At 43.2% G+C, this 21721-nt stretch overlaps 2 protein-coding genes across 2 annotated transcripts in view; both read left to right on the forward strand.

Annotated features, from left to right (window-relative positions):
• The first annotated feature begins 1304 nt into the window (after positions 1 to 1304).
• Positions 1305 to 6288, forward strand: LOC129714351 (histone chaperone asf1b-like). Its single transcript, XM_055663901.1, has 4 exons — positions 1305 to 1562; positions 1734 to 1849; positions 3469 to 3645; positions 5254 to 6288. Exons 1-4 carry the CDS (start codon positions 1454 to 1456, stop codon positions 5455 to 5457), a joined length of 606 nt encoding a protein of 201 aa, XP_055519876.1. The 5' UTR covers positions 1305 to 1453; the 3' UTR covers positions 5458 to 6288.
• Positions 6289 to 12816: 6528 nt separating this feature from the next.
• LOC129714364 (cAMP-dependent protein kinase catalytic subunit alpha-like) overlaps positions 12817 to 21721 on the forward strand; it is a 99346-nt gene continuing 90441 nt past the window's right edge. Inside the window, 1 exon segment of the mRNA XM_055663914.1 lies at positions 12817 to 13136. Coding sequence (XP_055519889.1) covers positions 13028 to 13136 — 109 coding nt within the window. The 5' untranslated portion in view covers positions 12817 to 13027.

Consider the following 21721-nt stretch of genomic DNA (forward strand, 5'->3'; position numbering starts at 1 on the left):
CACCATCTAGGTTGCCTTAGCAGTGTTCTCATGGCATCGTTATATGCCACCTTTAGTCTCTGCATACTTGTGTTTCCATAGTTCGACCACGGGTGCGCAGTGTAGAGGGGTGTGCAGTATGCTCTAAGGGTGTGCAGTGTAGAGGGGTGTGCAGTATGCTCTAAATAACGACACCTTCACCACATCTGCACACGCACCAAATTTACGCAAGAGAATATTCGCCTGTACATACAGCATGCGTCGTTGCCTATAAATATCCTCATCATCTGTCATTTGTTCTGTAATAATATGCCCTAGATATTTTACCTTATTACAGACACTAAGATTATTGTCAGACAATTTAAATAAGTCTTTAGTCTTGACTTAAAAGAGTCGATGGAGGGGGCAGTTCTGATGGGAAAGGGGATGCTGTTCCACAGTCTAGGGGCTGCAACCGCAAAGGTGCGGTCACCTTTGTAGTTGAGCACTCTCAGCTCTCACTCGCCTCCCTCCCCCCCTCCCTCACACCCCCTCCCTCCCCCTCCCCTCCCTCTCTCCCCTCCCTCTCTCCCCTCCCCCCCCTCCCCTCCCCCCCTCACCCCTCCCTCCCCTCCCTCCCTCCCTCCTCCTCCTCTCCTCCTCCACTCCTCCCTCCCCTCCCTCCCTCCCTCCCTCCCTTACCCCCCCCTCACCTCCCTCTCTCCCCTCACTCCCTCCCTCTCTCTCACCCCTCCCCCCCTCACCCCCCCTTACCCCCATCACCTCCCTCCCTCCCACCCCTCCTCCCCATCCTCCACCCCCCTTCACTCACATCCCACCCCCCCTCCACCCCTCCTCACTCACATCCCACTCCTCCACCCCTCACCTCCCTCCCTCCCCCCCCCCTCCCTCCCCCCCCTCCCCCCCCCTCACCCCTCCTCACTCCCCCTCCCCTCACCCTCCTCACTCCCCTCCCCTCACCCTCCTCACCTCTCCCCTCCCCTCACCTTCACCTCCCTCCTTTCCTCACCTCCCTCATCCCTCCCTTCACCCCCCCTCACCAAAGATCCTATAGCAGAGCTATAGGATCTTTGCCCCTCACCCTCCCTCATCCCCCTTTACCCCCCTCCCCCCCTCCCTCTCTCCCCCTCACCCCTCCCTCCCTCACAGACCTGACTCCCGCCGCCATCCATCCACATACACACACGGGCCTTTTCCCGCCCCGCTGACGCTGACGCCGCCGCCGCCGCGCGTGAATAAAGTTGGTTGAAGCTGGTCTCGCGAGGCCGGCCGGCCGGCGCCGCCACTATAAAGGCGGGCCCGTTGGCGGGAGGCGCGCAGTGTGAGGGAGCCGGCCGGCGGATGTAAGCGGGAGCTGTGCGCCTGCGTGTGCGGCCACAGAGCGCGGGGCCCCCGTGTAAACAGGCGGACAGACGCCCCTCGCTCCCACACAAACACTCACTCCCATCCTCCCTCCATCTCTCCCTCATTCACCATGGCCAAAGTACAGGTGCTGAACGTGGTCGTCCTGGACAACCCATCTCCCTTCAACAACCCCTTCCAGTTTGAGATCACATTCGAGTGCATCGAGGACCTGCCGGACGGTGAGGGCCGGACTGGGCCGGGTGACAATTGGCGCCTTCGGGGGGTGGTTTTTTTTAATCAATGGGTTGTCAATCTGCCGTTGTGGCGCGACCCGGGGCCACTTGCACACATTGTCCATTGCCCATCTATTTATTGTTCTGTTTTTGTTCTTCACTGCCTTCCTCTTGTAGACCTGGAGTGGAAAATTATCTACGTGGGCTCTGCCGAGAGCGAGGAGCACGACCAGGTGCTGGACTCGGTGCTGGTGGGACCTGTCCCAGCTGGGCGTCACATGTTTGTGTTTCAGGTATTGCAATGGTCGGCTGTGGTCAGGCCACAGTGCACAAAAAAAAACTGCATGCAAGAGTGAACCCTGTCTTTGAGCATTTGGTTCATCTTTGGCATGCATAACTTTCGTTTAGAATTCGCGCCTAAACTACTTTGTCATCATTCGTGACTGTCGATGGTCTGATCTTTTGCAGGAGCTTACTGGCTTTGTGTGGTTTTGGTTGTTGGTTATTGTCTTCTATCTTATGTATGGTGGAATCACATTTGGCCTAAATGCATCCCAAAAAGTTTTATTTCATCTATTGCTGTAGTTTAATTGCGTTCTGTCACGTCACTTTTAAACTGGTGATGGTCTTGTCTAACTCTACTTCCTGGTTGACTAATTCTAGAACAAGAATAATATTGTACTGTTATAGAGCAGGTAAATAACAATACAGTATTGGATAAATTAATTGTCAGATGTGAAACGTGTATAGGTGACATTTTGGGGTTCCTGGTGTTGCCCGACCTGCTCAATTGCCCCTTCACTTTTTGTCTTTTTTTTAAAACTAGCATTTGTAGTTCTTTGTTCCTATTATGCATATAATTGGTCCACAGCAAATAAACCGAGGGCTGGAAATTCTCTAAAGGTCAGGCAGCATATGGAGAGCAGATGAAAGGTTATCAGCCTAGAATATTAAGTGTTTCCCTCTCAAATGTAGTCTGAGCTGTATTTTTTTTTTGAAGAGCTGAATTTGTTTTTGGTATTGGTTAACATTAATTCAATCTGGTTTTGTGTCTGAATAATCGTATTAAGATGTGTTTGTAATACTTTATTTCTGTTTTTGTCAACGCTAATTGTGTTAAGAGTTGATGATTAACACTGGAAGCTTCAGTTGTCTTTAGCTATCCCTTGGACAGTAATCTAAATTAAATTTGCTTTTGGACTAAGTATGTACAGCTTTCAGAGCAGGCTTCCAATGTTATCAATTGTTAGTTTGTTGATTTCTTCCAACACTTGATATTTCATGTACTTTGTATTGAAAAGTTGTATGTCCTGTGGTAATTGCAAGTCAAAGGGAAGTTGTAAAATTTGAACCGTGATACTTTTCCTGAATAATAGCTAGTAACCTTGCTCCTTTCCCTATTTGTACATTGGTTTGATACCAGGCAACTGACATCCTCTATATACCCCAATGATGCAGCTCTTGCTGCCCCACAGAGTAGAGAATTCCAAAATTATCTGCAAAATGTAGCTCTGTTAACCACCCTCTGATCATGCACCTGCCCTCTTAAGATGCTCCACTGGTAAAAACCCTAACCTGGGGGTTTGTAAATTGAGTAATTGATGGCTATACCCAAGACTAATCGTTTTTGTGCATATTGGAGGATTTCAGAGGTGAACTGTTTGTATTTTGCACCAAACATGCAAACAGGAGATTTGTTTTAAAGGATGCAGGGGAATAATTTATGGTTATTTAAAAGTGTAACTTTTAGTTTGGGCTTCAGTCGTATTGTAATCGTGGGTGATTATAGCAGTGTGAGATTGGCTTTTAACAACTTTATCAAATAACTCAACGTAAACATGAAGCTTGGGTTGTTTGCATTGTGTAGATTTCTTAATTGTACAAATTACATGGTTTCCATTTGCTTTTCCAGGCTGATGCCCCAAATGCGAGTCTTATCCCGGACGCTGATGCAGTTGGTGTGACTGTGGTGCTCATCACGTGCACGTATAGAGATCAAGAGTTTATTCGTGTCGGCTATTACGTGAATAATGAATACACTGATCCTGAATTAAAGGAGAACCCACCGATGAAACCAGACTATGCCAAAGTAAGAGCTATGGAAATTCATTGTTTTTGTAGTTTGAAAACAAAATTGGAAGTCACTGCTTTTAAAATCGGTGTACCAATAGAAACATTTCCAGTGAATACCTTGCCAATCCTATTGATCTGTGGCCTACAAGGCTGGAGAATAAGAACACTGAATAGGACTTGAAACGGCTAGAGTTTTGAGATATTCAGACTTTTTTCAGCAAGCACACGTCTGCTGTATGTATCTTATAGTGCAGGATCTGTGTCTCGCGATTGCCTTGCCCATTCGTAGGATCATAAATGGTCACTTGGAGATTACCATTTGAGCTATTGAATCCGTGCCAATTCCCACTAGAGTAATTTAAAGGTTTTCCTCCCTTGCTTGTATTTGCCCCAAACCTGTCTTTGAATTATTTTTAAAGGCACCTTCCATCTTCACATAACTGTCTAAGCAAGTTATTAAAATCTACTTTGCCTCAAAGGGAATAACCAGGCCACCTCCAGTCTTGCCTTGGAGCCTGGCTAATATTTCAGAATAAGGAGTTCTCCAAGACTCCACCTTTTAAAGTCATATGCAGATATAGCTCTTCACTACTTAATAACCCATTTATTTGGTGCATTTAATATAAATTGACATTGTTCCATTCATTACCATGCTATTTCACCGCACTTCTGTTCTGTGGTGGAAGTGATTCTGAGGTTTTGAATATCATGATGCTGAATACATCAGTGATGGTTAATACAAGTCTGCTCCCACATAACATGCCATGGTCCAATATAATTTTTCACTTTCTGAATTGGCCTTAAGTATACTATTTCTGCAATGCTTAATAGTTGGGTTCAGTCACATGGAACCAATGTTCTGTTGACAGATTTTACCTTCACTGCACTGCAGGTGCATTCATGCCCCCTTTGCAGGAAGACAATTTAATTTTGCCAAAATCATGTGCCCTTTTCAGTGAACCCAATTTTTGACAGTCCTGAAGATGTTTGGTCAGGGCAACTCTTCAAAAATTGGACTACATTCTTAGTCCTGGAATATCTACCCCTTTATCAATGAATGCTTTTGAAGTGAGGTAGTTGGATGCATGGAAACAGGCCAATCAACCAAACATTACACTAATTCTACATTTATTCTCATCTAATCCCAGATTTAACTGCTCCCTACACATTGGGGGCAATTTACTGTGGTCAATAATGAACATCTTTCGGGTGTGTGGGGAGGAGGGGGGGGGGGGGAACCAGAGCACATGTCTCACAATGAAAAATGTGCAAACTCTACAGTGACTCACTTGAGATCGGGGTTTAATCCAATCTCTGGTACTGAAGAGTTGTAGTTCCACCAGCTGTGCTGCTGCCATTCAATCCTTGGATCGTTTGCCTATCCAAAGGCAGACTGGATCACCCCCCCCCCCCCAACAGCCCTGTATAGAAATTGAGTCTCCATGTTCATGCCTCACTGTATTAAATACCACGTATTTTACAGTGGCTAACATTCATGCTTTTGCAGATGATGGCTGGGAGCACTATGGCATTAAAGGTGCATTTGAACCCAGGCCTCTAACTTTGATAACTTTAATATTTGTATCACCAGCACTGAATCTGTTTTTCTCTCCTTGCTCTCTAGCTCCAGCGAAATATTTTGGCTTCAAATCCAAGAGTTACAAGGTTCCACATCAATTGGGAAGGCGTTAGTGAAAAAATGGAAGATATTGAGAATGTTGACCCAAGTTCAAATACAATGCTGCCTCCCACTTGTACACCCCTGAAGGGACTTGGCACAGGAGGTGCACTGAGTATAGTTCCGGAGAATTCAATGGACTGTATGTGAAACCACCTTGTGACGGCAATGAAATGGACCACATTTTTTTTACCCAGGGGTTTGTTAGCTTTTGGATTTAATTGAAAGGAGTATTTGTCAGACCTCAGTATCCCAGAAGGCATTAAACCAGCAAAAGGAGGAGTGCAAGGTGTGCCAGTTCCCATTCTGGGTCCACAGCAATTGCGGTGGTTATAACTGCCATCTGTGATTTATGGTGAGCTGGCTTCTTTTGCCCAAATGATGGTTATTGGTAAAATTCAGTTGGTGTTTGTTGTAAATTAGCCAGAAATAAATGTGTAACTACAGAACTTGTTTGTGGTTTTGTTTCTGCTGTGTAAGTCCAGGACAGGTTTGGGGTAGGGGGCAGGGTTGGATAAGTCTGGTTTGTTGAATGTGTTTAATGCCTCTAAACTAGAACCAAAAGCTGGTCATTTTGAGAGCTTCAGTTACCTACTGACTAGACAAGCTATAGCCACTTGCTTTGTGGTCTCAGCAATGATGCTTGGAACTTTCAAAAGATGTGGAGTTGCCATATCCAGCAATGCAACTCAATGTAATATAACCTGGGAGTTTAATTTGGTTGTATGAATATCAGCTTCCCAGTGAAATTGTCTTCAGAATCTTTCTGAGGAAACTATTTTGTAACTTTTAATATGTACTTTGTAAATCGTGATCCAAACCTGCCTGCATTGACTCTATTGGACAAGAGAATTAAAAATGTTTAAATTCAAAAGATAAGCTTTATAAAACATTGGTTCTGAAAACTGCAACCTTTTTTTACAAATGTTAGTGACGTAGCATTGTATTGTCTTTGCCTGAATAAAAGCACTTGTAAATGCATTTGTGTCTTGAGGTGTACTGTAATACTATGCCTGTATAAGGAGTTCCTTCAAAGATTCATTTTCACATTAACCCTGGTGGGAATACTGGTATTTAGGATTATAGTTTCAGTGACAAATGACATGGTAAATTAGAAACTAATTCTCTGGTGTTCTCAAGGTTCACTCTTCATTTGGTAAGTTTATATTTGTATAAATCCTTATCTTTTGAAATAACATTTTTTTTTAAACCTAATGTTTTGACAATTGTCATTCCAAAAATTTGGGACCAAAATAGCAGCAAACGAGTCTATCTAAAGAGCTAAAATTATTAGTTTATAAGTGAGTTTGGTATTCTGAATGCACATGCCCAGGTTATAGGTCACTGGAGATAAATATTGGAGGGTGCGGATCTGCTGTGTGCTATCTTTGGTTATCAGACCTTCGTTTCAGATGAGTGCTTTATGCTTCGTGCTGCTTCGTGGGGTCGGGCATGGGTCTCCGGCGCTGCCGCTGGGCCGTCCCCAGTTGGAGCTAGGATAGGCAATCAGTTCCACTGGAGCTGCTTGTTATCTTCCGGCGTCGAAGGCTGGTGGAGGCTGTTATGACTCCTGACGGAGAGGTTTGGTGGCGGCAGGGGCTGATCGCTGGCCACGGTGGGCCAGACAACATCTCCGGAGAAGGGTCGAGACCCGAAACGTCACACATTCCTTTTTTCCGGGGATGCTGCCCGCCATGTGCACGGTGTACTACGGTGGCTCGGCTGGATAGGCAGCCTCCCCGGGGAAAAGGAATGGGTTCCTCAGGAGTAGGGGCCTTCACCCCCCCCCCCCCCCCCCCCCCCCCGCTCGCCCAGGGTCACCCCGGGGGGGGGGGGGGGGGGGGGGCGGTTCAGCAGTGGCTCGGCAATGCCCCCGTCGTCAGGGCCATAGGCTGCAGATGAGGCGTGGGTGTCTGTGCATGCTCTCCCGCTACCTGGCACCCCTGCTCCATTAAAAAAAAAATTCACATAAATCATGAATAAAGATAAGAATTTACATACAGTTTATGCAGCTGCCGCTTCGTTCGTGTTTTCTTTATCGCCAGTGACCTTTGGCAAATCCCATGATTTCTTGCGTTTTTCAGAATACCAAATTTGCTTATTGTCACGTGTACAGAAGTACAGTGAAGTTTGTTTGCGGCATTCTATCTAGTCAGCAGAAAGACTATAAATGATTATAATCAAGCTGTCCAGTGTACCAATAAAAGGAATAACGCTTAGTGTAAGATAAAGTCTAATTAGAGACAGTCCGAGGGTCTTAAAATAGGTAGATGATGGTTTAGGGTGGTTCTTGAATTGGTGATGGGTTTGTGCAGTTGCCTGATTAGTGTGGAAGAAACTGTTCTCGAATCTGGAAGTAAGCATTTCAGACTTCTATGCCTCTTACATGATGGAAGATAGTGGCTGGGGTGAGACTGGTCCTTGGTTATGCTGGCAGCCTTGCCGAGGCAACGTGAAGGTGGAGTCAATGGAAGGGAGGCTTGTTTGCGTGATGGTCTGGGCTGCGTCCGCAGTTTTTATGCGATTTCTTGAGGCCTTGAATGGAGATGTACCAAAACCATGCTGTGGTGCATCCTGATAAAATGCTGTCTGCAGGGGGTGCACTTAAGTTGGAGAGAGTTGTTAGGGACATGGCAAACTTCCTAAGGCTTCTAAGAGGAGAGATATTGGTGTTTAAGAAGGAACTGGAGAATTGAAGGTACACAAAAAAACTGGAGAAACTCAGCGGGTGCAGCAGCATCTATGGAGCGAAGGAAATAGGCAACGTTTCAGGCCGAAACCCTTCTTCAGAGATATTGGTGTGCCTGGTCAAGCGTCAAGTCAAGAGTGTTTAATTGTCATATGTACCAAAACACAACAATGAAATTCGTACTTGCAGCAGCACAACAGGTTTGTAAATGCAATACTCGATAGATAACATAACACACGAAATAATTCAATAAATCAAAAACCCCAATACAGTGCAAAACCAAAGCCCAAACTCCCAATCTTATTTCTCTGGGGTGAAAAAAGAAGGGTCTGACCTACTATGCTGCCATTACTTTTCCAGAACCTCTTGGTCTTCCAGCTTGCATAAGAAGTTCATCCATCACTCTTGCTATACTCCCAATCTGACAGTAACTTGATTTTAAAATGCTAATTTTTATTTTCAAATCCATTCGGTTCTGCTCTTCCACCCTTGGCATTCTCTGAAACTACTTGTCTCTTCCAATTCTGGCTTCTCAGCCATCCCTTATTTATTCATCATTAGTTGCCATTTGCCTGAGCTCTATGCTGCTCTGCAGTTCCACTATACCCTCCCCCGCCCCCATTTTATGCACCTCTACCGCACCCTCTCCCAATCTCTTCAAACCGCACTTTTTTTTTAAACTAATCTTTTGGAAACATTTGGCTCGTGACAAATTGTATGTTGATCACCGTCCTGTGAAGGCACAATGGACATTTTACCAGATATTCTTCTATACTCAATGCAATATAAACCTGCTTACAACATTTTCCATACTTTAAAACATATAAATCCGAGGTTAATATGCATCTGCCATATACACCCACAAGACCATTATATCTTTCACCTGATTTGGTGCCCTGAACTCCATTATCCTAAGTAGGGTGCAACAGCTTTATCTAACTGTAACATGGCTTTCAGCCTTTACATTCCAGGCCTCTTGCGATGAAGGCCAACATTCCATTGGCTTTTTGTGATGTAATAGAAAGACAATAGGCAAATGCTGTCTCACATTCATGGGAATTAGCACCATTTTCAAGTCTCCAATCAAGCTATGGAGAAATCTACATCCAATTGTGGAGTCTTTTCCTGGCCAATATAGAGTATGCAGTCTCTCTCCATAGAGTTCAGAGGGCTTAGATACAAGTTTATAGAATTTAGGCACCCTGAACCAGCGTTATCAGAGTTTAACCAGCTAAAACACTACGGCTTGCCAAGGCTTCTTTCCATTGGTTAACCATTCTTCTGATGGACAGAGCTGAATATGAAGCATTAGGTAAGTAATGGTTGTCAAATTACTTATGTGGGAATCTTCTGATGGATCGGACTGCTCACTAGACTATTGGGTTAACCCTGGGCTATTCTCCCGATGGGCTATGCTGCTCCCTGGACACCAGGTTTAGTTGTGTTTTTCTTATGAAAATGGTGAAAGAGAAGAACATGATTGAAGCATAGTGCTAATGGCTGACTGAAGACGTTATGCTAAGAGGCAAAGCATCTTGCTGTCTTGAGGCAAAGCATCTTGATCTCTTGAGGCAAAGCATCTTGCTCTGTTGAGGCAAAGCATCGTTGACTGGCTGAAAACATGATGTCAGCACATTAATCACAAAGAGTGGCACCAGTTCCGTAGAGCTCAGTGCTGGGGTCGCTGCTCTTCATGGTGTGAAATGATTTGGATGAGATGATGAAATTGAAATTTTGCAGATGATATGACGATAGGTTGAGGGGTAGGTAGTGTAGAGAAAACAGAAACCCTGCAGAAGGACTTGGACAGGTTGGGAAAGTGGCAAAAGGAATACAGCATAACAAAGTGTGGAGTCATGCATTTTGGTAGTAGGAATAAAGGCGTAGATTATTTTCTAAATGGGGAGAGAATTCAGAAATCGGCAGTGCAAAGGGACTTTGGAGTCAGCTGACCATTGTCCAAGGAGGGAATGGGGGGGGGGTTCCTTTTGTTGCTGGTGATTTCTTACAAGCCTTTCCACACTGGAGATGAGTCATTAGCTGAGAACTTGCTCCTCAACTTCTCACAGTGCCTTTCCTTGGCAGCTCTGATTCCTCAGCTTGTACTTGGCCTGCCTGTAGTGGGCTACATCCCTGCTCCTGTAGGTCTCATCTTTAGACTGGCGGAGCTGTCTTGAGTTCTGCTGTAAACCAAAGCTCGTCATTGTTGAACTGTGTCCGGGTCCTATTGGGAATGCAACTCATCTGTCCCAAAGCTGGTATATGAACGAATAAGTTTATTGGCCAAGTATGTGCACGTATAAAGAATTTGCTACCAAAGTGGATAACCTCACATTTATCCGCATTAAACTGCATGGCAGATGCAGTTTAATGCGGATAAATGTGAGGTTATCCACAGGCAGATTACGATCTAAATGGTGTCAATTGGGAAAAGGGAAAGTACAACGGGATCTGGGGGTCCTTGTTCATCAGTCAATGAAAGTAAGCATGCAGGTACAGCAGGCAGTGAAGAAAGCGAATGGCAAAGTTGGCCTTTATAACAAGAGGAGTTGAGTATAGAAACAAGGAGGTCCTTATACAGTTTTATAGGGCCCTAGTGAGAACACAGCTGGAGTATTGTGTGCAGTTTTAGTCCCCTAATTTGAGGAAGGACATTCGTGCTATTGAGGGAGTGCAGCGTAGACTTACAAGGTTAATTCCCGGGATGGCGGGATAGTCATGCTGAGAGAATGGAGCGACTGAGCTTGTACACTCTGGAGTTTAGAAGGATGAGAGGATATCTTATTGAAACATATAAGATTATTAAGAGTTTGGACACGCTAGAGCAGGAAACATGTTCCCGATGTTGGGGGAGACCAGAACCAGGGGCCACAATTTAAGAATAAGGGGTAAGCCATTTAGAACGGAGACGAGGAAACACTTTTTCTTCAGAGTTGTGAGTAGGTGGAATTCTCTGCCTCAGAGGGTGGTGGAGGCTGGTTCTCTGGATATTTTCAAGAGAGAGCTAGATAGGGCTCTTAAAGATAGCTGAGTCAGGGGATATGGGGAGAAGGCAGGAACGGGGTACTGATTGAGGATGATCAGCCATGATCATATTGAATGGCGGTGCTGGCTCGAAGGGCCAAATGACCTGCTCCTGCACCTATTGTCTATTGCCTTGGTGCTCTGCTCACAAGTAACAACATGACATACAGTAAACCATTAAGAATAAAACATTGAAACATTAAGAATAACACGCATTCATTCATGTCTGGAGGATAAGGGGGAAATCCTTTAAAACCGAGATGAGAAGAACTTTTTTCACACAGAGAGTGGTGAATCTCTGGAACTCTCTGCCGCAGAGGGTAGTTGAGGCCAGTTCATTGGCTATATTCAAGAGGGAGTTAGATGTGGCCCTTGTGGCCAAGGGGATCAGAGGGTATGGAGAGAAGGCAGGTACGGGATACTGAGTTGGATGATCAGCCATGATCATATTGAATGGCGGTGCAGGCTCGAAGGGCCGAATGGCCTACTCCTGCACCTAATTTCTATGTTTCTATGTCTGTATATTCATCAAGGCTTCCCTGAACACATTCCAATTTTGTGTCTATCTTTGATGATTTGTGATATGGCCAACCTCTGAAGTTTAAGCCACAGTTTGAAGGGAAGTTGTGAATGAATAAGTGAAAGCCGTCCCTTGTCGGTGGCAGTTGCATTGCCCCCAAAAATAGGTATGTTACAAAACCTACCTGAATCATCATTGGGAATCTGCCCTCAGCCATGGCCGCGATTTTGGCGCTGTTTGGAGGGGGCGGGTTTAAAACGCGATTTTTACTAGGCTGTACTAATCGCACATGTTCAGCCTAGTAAATCATTAACGAAAAATCGCTGCAACACCCGGTCGCAAAAGGTATTATTAGTTTTATAGGCCTCGATAATATAGTTCTAATAGTTTTAAAATTACTGTCTCATTCCGCAACCTCTCGCAGCCCCAGGGTTTTATAAAGCAAACAATTAAAGGTATGTACCTTATTTTTACATTAAATGGGGCATATATATAACCCTGAATATCAAGTTATCTATAGCGAGTAGTTCATTTTGGGCTTTTTATATCCCGCAGTATTTTTCTCGGCATTTGAGGGCACTAATCCAGCGCAATGTCAACGTTCTAAACCAGCGCGTTCACATGAACCCACTAGAAAGCCGATTTAAATGGGCATTTATTTACAGCAATTGAACACTAAATTCCTTCCATTTGGCCTATAAATTAATGTAAATTAGATATAAAAATCATGTTATATTGTGAATTATTTGTGAATAATCTTTGGACACTTAGGCTATTTAAAAATGTTAATCTTTCCTTAAGAAATGGGCTTTGACTATCCAAGATCACAGCTTTTTTGTAATGTCCATTGAAAATCAATAGGGAACAAGATGCTAATTTCCGAGTATGAAAATGGTCATAACTTTTTTAATACTTGAGATATGAAAGTGAATTTGGTGTCAAATTAAACGTATTGTTATGCTTTATCTGATGGGATAAATTGCAGACTTGATTTTTTAAATCTCAAAATTTTGTAACATTGCTACCAAAAACAAGGAATAAATAAAATAAATATCTTGCCATCATTGGCAAGAAGAAAGGGCAGCATTGACCCGGTGGGGGGGGCGGGACCATGGGTTACGTGACGCGACAGGGAGGCGGGACCTTGAGGGTGATTGACGCGCATTCATCCAATTAGCGGGGAGAGTGGCCGGGTCAGGGGTGACGCGGCGGCATGTCAGCCAATGGCGGTGGACGTGGCCGTCGCCCTGGCGACCGGTATTGTGGGGCCTAGTGGAGGGCTGAGCCTGAGTGGGCCGCGGGTATCGGCGCCGCCAACATGGACACGGCCTCCTCCCTCCGCACGCCTTGCTCGCTCGGCGCCGCCCCTCACTCCGGCAGCCGTAGCCTATAGGCGGCCCCGAGAGGCGGGCCGCTCGCTGCCATCCCCCCCGGCTCCGCTTTGGTGCCGCTGACAGGGGGTGGGGGGGGGACGAGGCGAAGGTGAGATGAAGCTCTGGCGGCTTACGAGCCGCGAGTGGAACAAGGACAGCAACAGCAGCAGCCCCAGCATCGTCTACAAGGACCACCATCCGAAGAATCAGGAGATTGAAACCGGTGCGTCCCAGGCGAGGGGTTGATCAATGGAGGAGGGTGGGAGGAGGGAGAGACACTACATACTGGGGGGGGGGGGGGAGACACTAAACATAGAAACATAGACAATAGGTGCAGGAGTAGGCCATTCGGCCCTTCGAGCCTGCACCGCCATTCAATATGATCATGGCTGATCATCCAACTCAGTATCCCATCCCTGCCTTCTCTCCATACGTACCTCTCAACGTACCTCGGTGACTGCCAATCACCCCCCCCACGGATCCCTTTGCTAGCCTCAAGGGATGCTAAATGCATTTCGTTGTCTCTGTATCTACACTCCAATGGCAATCTGAATCTGAAAATCCATAGCCAATGAACAAGGGCTGTCAATGAACTGGCTTCAACTACCTTCTGTGGCAGAGAGTTCCACAGATTCACCACTCTCTGTGTGAAAAATGTTTTTCTCATCTCAGTCCTAAAAGATTTCCCCCTTATCCTTAAACTGTGTGTGGCCCCTTGTTCTGGACTTCCCCAATATCGGGAACAATCTTCCTGCATCTAGCCTGTCCAACCCCTTAAGAATTTTGTACGTTTCTATAAGATCCCCCCTCAATACTGGGGGGAGGGAGAGACACTAAATACTGGGGGGAGGGAGAGACACAATGCTGGAGTAACTCAGCGGGTCAGGCAGCATTTCTGGAGAGAGGGAATGGGTGATGTTTAGGGTCGAGACCTTTCAGACTGAGAGTCAGGGGGAGGGAATCAGATATTGAAGGGTAAGGTGTGAAAACGACAGATCAAAGCTGGTGATGATTAAGAATTGTAGGTAGACAAAAGTGCTGGAGTAACTCAGCGGGACAGGCAGCATCTCTGGAGAGAAGGAATAGGTGATGCTTAGGGCCGAGACCCTTCTTCAGACTTTGACCCGAAACGTCACCAATTCCTTCTCTCCAGAGATGCTGCCTGCCCTGCCGAGTTACTCCAGCATTTTGTGTCTACCTTTGATTTAAACTAGCATCTGCAGTCCTTTCCAACACATAGAATGGTTCATTGTTGGCTATGGCGAAGGTGACAAGAAGGCATACAATCAGTAAAATTAATCAGTAGGACAGTGAAACGAGTTGGAGAACTAGGGTTGGAGATAAAATGAAAGCCACAGTTACTTGAAGTTAAGAGAAATTAATATTCATACCGCTGGATTGTAAGCTTCCCAAGCGAAATATGAGGTGCTGTTCCTCCAATTGCATTGGGTCTCACTCTGGCAATGGAGGGGGCCCAGGACAGAATGAGAATGGAAAGGGGAGTGTTCAGCAACCGGGAGATCGTGTAGGCTTAGGCAAACTGGTGAGGGTGGTTTCACTCTAAAGGCATCTGTTCCACACTTCCCCCACTGTGGGTCTTCCCCATCACCTCAATGAGAGGCAGCCACAGTATGTGCACAGAAAGATCCCAACAGTAAACATTGTCACAAACAACTTGCTTCCTTTCCTGGGTTCTTCAGCCCCTACCAGGGAGGATGGGTTTGATGTCTCCGGATAAAGGCAGCATCCCGACAAAAAAAAATTATTTGAGCAGAACCCAAATTCTCTGTTCCAGTGTGGGAGTGGAACCAATAGCTTGTTTTGAAGACAATGTTCTCAAATCTCTGAAGGCTGACAGCTGGTCTGTTGGAGATTATAGCCTAAGAACAGATGGAGAGTGAAAAGAAACCAGATTAAATCATTTTGGCATTGGTTTAAGAAGGTCTTTCTAACAACATGGCCAATCATGTTTTAACTTTTAAACCTGCTCTGTAATGGGTATAGACATTTTGTGTAAGGCTGAGTTAGGAAAGCTTTGAAGTATGTTTCCAAGTCAACAGAGCATAGTATAGTTAATTGCCTAGGATTTTTACATAATCACTTTACTTTGCAATTCTTGTTAATTTGCGGAAAAGGATCTTTAGATTAATGAACAATAGGTGTTTTAGAGAGAGGTTGTGGTACCCCAGGTACAAATAAACATACATTATCTCTCATTGCAAGGAAGAGGCAGAACATGTAAATAATCAGCTGTGGTGTTAAATGAGAAATTGCAGAAAATTGATGTTTTGTATAAAGTGTTTTGGAGAAACTAGTGGGGGAACAGCAATGAACAAATTGCCATGACTTGATGATCTGCACCCAAAGATTTAAAAGAGATAGACGCAGTGAATCTGCCAGATGAAATCTTCCAAAATTTAATGGAACTCTAGAATGGTTCCCACACAATGGAACATAGCAATTTTAACACTGCTCCTTGAAGGACTACAGACCAGATTATCAGTGGTAAGGAAGATCTTTCACTAAAGATATGCCTACAGGGCACTGTTTTAAAAGGAGATAAGGTTCAGTGCAAGTATTTGGATGACATGTTAGCCGTCACTGCATTAGGATTTGACTCCATCTAACACTGATTTCAGTAATACTGCTTCTGGAAAATTGTATACACATATGATCGCAATCTACGGAAGTATATACATACGATGAAGGGAGTGCAATTATGATTTGCCACATGTTAAGCAGAGGCAGCTTAGACTTGGGTTTAGAAGAATGGGACAATCCATTGAAACGTATTTTAAAAATTATTGAGGGTGTGTTCCCCTGTCTAGTTGGGTGGGGGCAAGAACAGAGCTGATCTTGAAATAAGGGACCTGATCATTCGGAACAGATGGAAAGAAGTCTATTTACCTTGAAACTATTGAATTTTAGGAATTATCTACCCGGTTGCTGAATATATTAGGATGAAAATGAATCTACTTTTGGATATTCCGAGAGTCAATGGGTATGGGTTCTGTGCAAGAAAGTGGCACTGATGAGAAAAATATCATTTATGCTTGTATTGAATGGTGGGTCACAGCTGCTATTTCACGTGAATTTCATGTGAAACAAGAAATTCACGTTTTCATGAAATTCACAGGAGAATGGGCTAGAGAGGGACAAAATAGGTCAACCGTGTTTGAATGGCAGAGTAGACTCGATGGGCTGAATGGCCTAATTTGCGCCCATGTCTTATTATCTTCTGTTATTACAACTTGATTTATGTTTGCATGCTCACAATCTGCCTTTCTACATTCACTAAATTCAACAAGATTTTAATTGCCTCTAACTGCAGCTAACTGTCTTGAATTAATTTTTATTGTATGCTTTAGTGACTTTGGTAACCTTTATTCTGCGAATGCATAACTCTTAACATTGTGCTGTATGGTGTGAATGAGTTGGTGATGGGGCCTCAGTAATTAGTCAATAATTTGCCCTGTTTCTTCCTCTGACCTGGTTAAATCACCGTGATTAAAATACACAGCAGTCTCTCACAGCATCGGAGGACTAACTAACAACACCGATGTAGATACCTTCATATGTAGCCACAAGATTCAAGTGATTCAAACTTGGTTCATATAGAATACGTACAGCTTTTTATTCCATTGAGCTAGATTTGCAATATAATTCCAGGAATGGAAGAATGTTTAACCACACAATTGTTTTTAAATGTTATAGGTTCTCGCGAGGTGAGTGTGATTAGGGTGGGGGTGAAACCATATATCAAATTAAAATCCATGTTCTTAGCTATTTTAATTACTGACATTCAAGGTTTTTTACTTCTGATTACAGAAATGCAGCCATCAGCCACAAATGGAAAGAGTAATTATTTCCAAAGTTCTTACCCAAAGGTTTCACCCATAACAAACTGGTGAAAATGTAACACCATTTATATTTGATTTGAGGACCACTGTGTTCCATGGCCCACAATTTGGTGAAACACGTGTCATCCTTTCATGGTGACTTTTATGCTCTGTATTGGAAACCATTGTACTCTGCCAGGAAGCCGCTGCCTGTGTGAGTTGGGTGTTGACTCGATTTAGGGGTAAAAGCTTGTTTGGAACTGATCTTATTGCTGCTACATTTTGCTGATTTCTGATTATAATTTAATTGTGCATGTTTCATTTGAGAGTTTCATCTAAGTGTGGTGGTGCCTCTCTTGCTTAGTGGACCTGGCAACTTTAGACACTTGTCTTTACCATCTGCATTCTTAAAAAACATTAGTTTCTGGCTTTCCTCTGTAGCTGACTTTAGTCTGGTTTAAGAAGCGGGTCGACAATGCTTCTTCTCCTTCTCCAGTGCTTATTCTTGTGTGGGTGTGGTTTATTTTTCTAATCAGACAACCTTGTTTCTAGCCCTGTGGAGCTTCTTCTGTTTCTCCTTTTGAAGGTGGAACAACTTGAAAGTCAAGCCCGGACTGGAATCTCGCGCCAGCCAGAGTGAAGAGGAATGATGGCTGTTAAAGGACCAATACTTTGGAAATGAATTATTCTCATTTCAAATGGAAAAATCACAATAAAAGCTTACATTGGAAGAAAGACAAAATAACTTCTGTGAAATGTACATGATGAAAAAATAGCAAAGATGACTATAATTAAAATAAGTCAAGTAAAATTACAATTAACTAGACATTTTCAACTACTACTGTGTTTGTTTACTGGAATTTGTGCAATATCAGTATTTTTATATGTTGACCAAAAATAATGGTCACCAAGTCTGTGCCTCTATTTTGAAGCATTTTATTTGCCCCAACTTAAATTTTTTAAAGCAGAAATATATCTTGTTAAAGTATAAGACACTAGTGATTGGGATTGAAGGATAGGTTGAGGCAGATGGGACAGCCTCAACCTATCCTTCAATGAAAAGCCGAAATTTTCATTTTCTGGAAGAAAAATTGTGTTTGATGGCCTCTTTTGGCCTTTAGTTCACTATGTTTAAAATTCTTGGTTCTATTTTGAGGAAAGATGTTGAAACAAACCTAGACATTCATGGGGGTCATTGTGCTCCTGAGGTATTCATGCAAATATACAGTTCATTTGTGGTGGCATTTACTTGAAGCTGTTTGGTTTGTCCAGTTACTTACAGACTCCAGTATCAGTTGAGTGGAAACTTGGTTTGGTTAAATATTATAGCTACAATTATTGTCTTCATTGTGTGCCACTGACTTACTTCTACACCCACTGGATATATTTTATTATTAATGTTTTATGTGTAACTGTCACTGTATGTCATGTTGTCACTTGCGTGCGGAGCACCAAAGCAAATTCCTTGTATGTGAATACTTGGCCTATAAACTTATTTGTTCATTCATACCCCTCTCCCCTGCAACTCCCAACACTAAGCCCAACTGTTACAATTTTTGTGCCCTATCTAATCCTGAGCTTCCAATCCTATGCTTTTTCCATCATTAGAATTGTCCTTGTCTATGTCTGTCTGCATTGTAAAACCTTCAGTTGAAAATCTCCATCTCTATTCAGCCTATATAAACGTAAACATCTGAAATCTTCCTCCTGGTTTCCTTGCATGCACGAACTCTTATTAACCCACCAATACTCCGTTTTAATGATCTACATTGGCTCTCAGTCCTGCAATCATTCAATGTGGTGTTTGCATATTTAGCCTTGCTGTTTCCTGTTTCAATATTCTGATGCAGCCCTGCAACCCAGAATCTTTGCATTCCTGAACTCTAGCCTCTTGCACATTGCTGATTTCCTTTTGCACATCTATGTTGGCAGTGCTTTAAGCTGTCGATGTCTTAAACTTTTACATTTAGTTATAAGATGTGATTCAAGTAAATTGCTGATGATGCATTCATTCGCGTACTTTGTATGGCTGTTTGTTCTATTTTATCCAATAAACCTCTGTGACATTTGAACCTCTGTGACCATGTTAAAAGTACTTATTTTAAAAGGGTTATTTGTTTTATCGTCTAAACTGTTGGTAACTGTGCTGCTTTTTAAAAATTAAACTCCACTTTAGCTCTTTCTGGTGATATGACATATCTTTTATAAGATGGTCATCATGATGGTATTGGGTAGACCTGAAATGCTGGAGAAACTCAGCGGGTGAGGCAGAATCTATGGAGCGAAGGAAATAGGCAACGTTTCGGTTATTTTGTTTTGAATTCATAAATATTATTTTAATGATTGCAAACAGCTCATGATAACAGAGGCACATATCTGTCTTTGCTATGTCTGTACATGATAATCTTGCTGATATTGCAGCTTTCTCAAGCCCTGTGACATGTAAATTATAACGTCGCCAACAATCGTGGTTAAACCCCTGTGCTCACTAGATGATGTTTACCACAATTTTCATTTGTCTCTTTTAACAAATCTAGTGTTGTCATTTAGCTCGCATTATATTCTGCACTATCATTTTGGCCAGTCTTGGCATATTGTAAGCCAGTGACCTATTGCTGTTTAAATATACAGGTTCGAATCTAACCTCGGGGGCTGTCTGTGCGCAGTTTGCGCATTCTCCCTGTGATCATGTTTCCTCTGGGTGCTGTGGTCTCCTCCCACATCCAAAAGATGTGCGGGTTTGTAGGTTAATTGGCCTGTGTAAATTGTCCCTAGTGTGATGAAAGTGGACGAGAGAGCGGGATAACATAGAACTAGTATTGATGGCCAGCGTGGACCCAGTGGGCAAAAGGACCTGTTTCCTTACTGTGTCTCTAAATTAAACTAAATTCATGGCAAAAATGCTGCAGCTGACATATTGCATCTTTTTGAATTGAATTGAATTTATTTGTCATTCAAAAAAAAATTGAATGAAATGTCGTTACCATACACTCATAACAATAAAAAGCAAACAAAACACACAATTACATAAATTTAACATAACCATCCATTACAGTGACTCTACTCCAGGCACCTCCTCACTGTGATGGAAGGTAAAAGAAGTCTTATCTCTTCCTTGCTTCTTCTCCCCGCGGTCAGGCAGTCAAACTGCTGCGTCAAGGCTATCGAGGCTCCCGATATTGAAGGAAGATCCCGCTGCTGAGCCAAGCCAGGCGAAGAAAAGTCCTGCGAACGGGCCGATTCAAGCCTTTTACTCATTTATCAGTTTTACTTGATCTGTGGATAGTGCTGTAAAATTTGTGATCATCATATTTGTTGATAAAGTGTTTGTTCTGCAAGTTGTAAAGAGCTTAGATTTGTGCTGACAGTAAACAGTTGGCTATGACATGTGATGTCCCGTAGGTGGCAGTCTTGTTCCAAAGTTACTCTTTCATTCAAACCTATCACTTTTCCCTGGCATCTTTCTGGGATTATTAAGAATTAAATTTGTTTTTTGCAGATAGAACGTGGTAATTTTAAATTTTCAGTTGATTTATGTCACACCTTTTATCTTTTCTGTCACACCTTTTATAAGCTCTTTTCTCCATTTGCAAACTAGCAGCAAAATTGTATAAATGTAATGTTCGAGTTTCAAGATTTCATGGTCAGTTTATTTACGTGTACCAATTAAGGTACAGTGAAATATAAATGAACATACAGCCATACTAAAAAAAACATGACACACAACTACATAAAAGTTAACATAAACATCCACCACAGTGGATTCCCCACATTCCTCACTGTGATGGAAGGCAATAAAGTCCAATCTTCTTCCTCTTTGTGTTACCAATTCAAGGGTTGTGTTTATTTCTGGTGCACTGATAATTATTTGCAAAATAGGAAGGAGGAGGTGATGATACCAGGTTCAGTTGTTATGGCATTGACCATAGGTTAGCTGTAGCACTGCACATTGAGCTGAATAAGAGATGCATTGTTATAGAGGGCAAGGGTATTGATCTTGTGAGAACATTTCCAGTGCATTGGCATTTGATACTGAAAGCTGCTTGCTGGATTAAATGGTGTAGCGATGCAATGCATTCTCTCCCATTTGAAACTTGACACTGCTACTTGTCCAGACTGCAAATGAAGTCATAGGGGAATGCATTCTGGATGACGTCCAACACTCCCCACTGCTTGTAACGCTTGTTGCTTGCTTTCCCTGATCATTTTCTTGGCTGCAATGCATTATCATTTAAACCTTTCTCCCTCATCACCTCTATTTCTCTAGGTTTCTCTAACTGGGTTGCTACTAATTTGGCACGGGCAGGAGGACATCTGGTATTTTAGCTGGGAATAGTAATCTAATTTCTTGATGTTTAAGGAAATGGGAATGAGAAATTGGGGTACATCAAGGTCATATTTAAGTAGCGAAGGAAAGATTATGTGAACCTCTAGTAGAAGCAAGGAAAGCAGTACCATGGAACTTTGGAATGCTAGGTTTTAGGCTGAACAAAATAGAGAACAAGTGTGACAATGAGAAAGGAAATTAGTTGAACTTGGGTCAATGTAATGTCATTACTAGGCTGGGAGATGCCACTAATGATAATAGGGATGTTCAGTAATCCAGCTGACCATCATAAACTTGTTGGGGTAACTCAGCAGGTCAGGCACCATCTCTGGAGGACATGGATCAGTAGTCTTCTCCAATCTGAAGAAGGTTTCCAACTCAAAACTTCACCTATCCATGTTGTCTAGTGATGCTGCCTGACCCACTGTGTTACTCCAGCACTTTTCTTTGTCAGATTCAATTTTAATTGTCATTGTCAGTGTACAGTACAGAGACAACAAAATGCATTAATAGCACTTTTCTTTGTAAACCAGAATCTGAAGTTCTGTGTGTCATCGTAAATTTGCTATAGGCCAACTATTTCCCTCGGTAAAAAGGGGAAAAGCAAGTGGATTTGCAACAATAACACTAAAAACCTGTCAT

The sequence above is a fragment of the Leucoraja erinacea genome, chromosome 39 (assembly GCF_028641065.1).
Source record: "Leucoraja erinacea ecotype New England chromosome 39, Leri_hhj_1, whole genome shotgun sequence".
Taxonomy (NCBI): Eukaryota; Metazoa; Chordata; class Chondrichthyes; order Rajiformes; family Rajidae; genus Leucoraja; species Leucoraja erinaceus.

Coding starts and splice junctions, on each gene's coding strand:
- LOC129714351 (XM_055663901.1), top strand. CDS start 1,454: ATGGCCAAAGTACAGGTGCTGAACGTGGTCGTCCTGGACAACCCATCT. Junction 1,563..1,733: donor CATCGAGGACCTGCCGGACG/GTGAGGGCCGGA, acceptor TTCCTCTTGTAG/ACCTGGAGTGGAAAATTATC. Junction 3,646..5,253: donor TGAAACCAGACTATGCCAAA/GTAAGAGCTATG, acceptor CTTGCTCTCTAG/CTCCAGCGAAATATTTTGGC.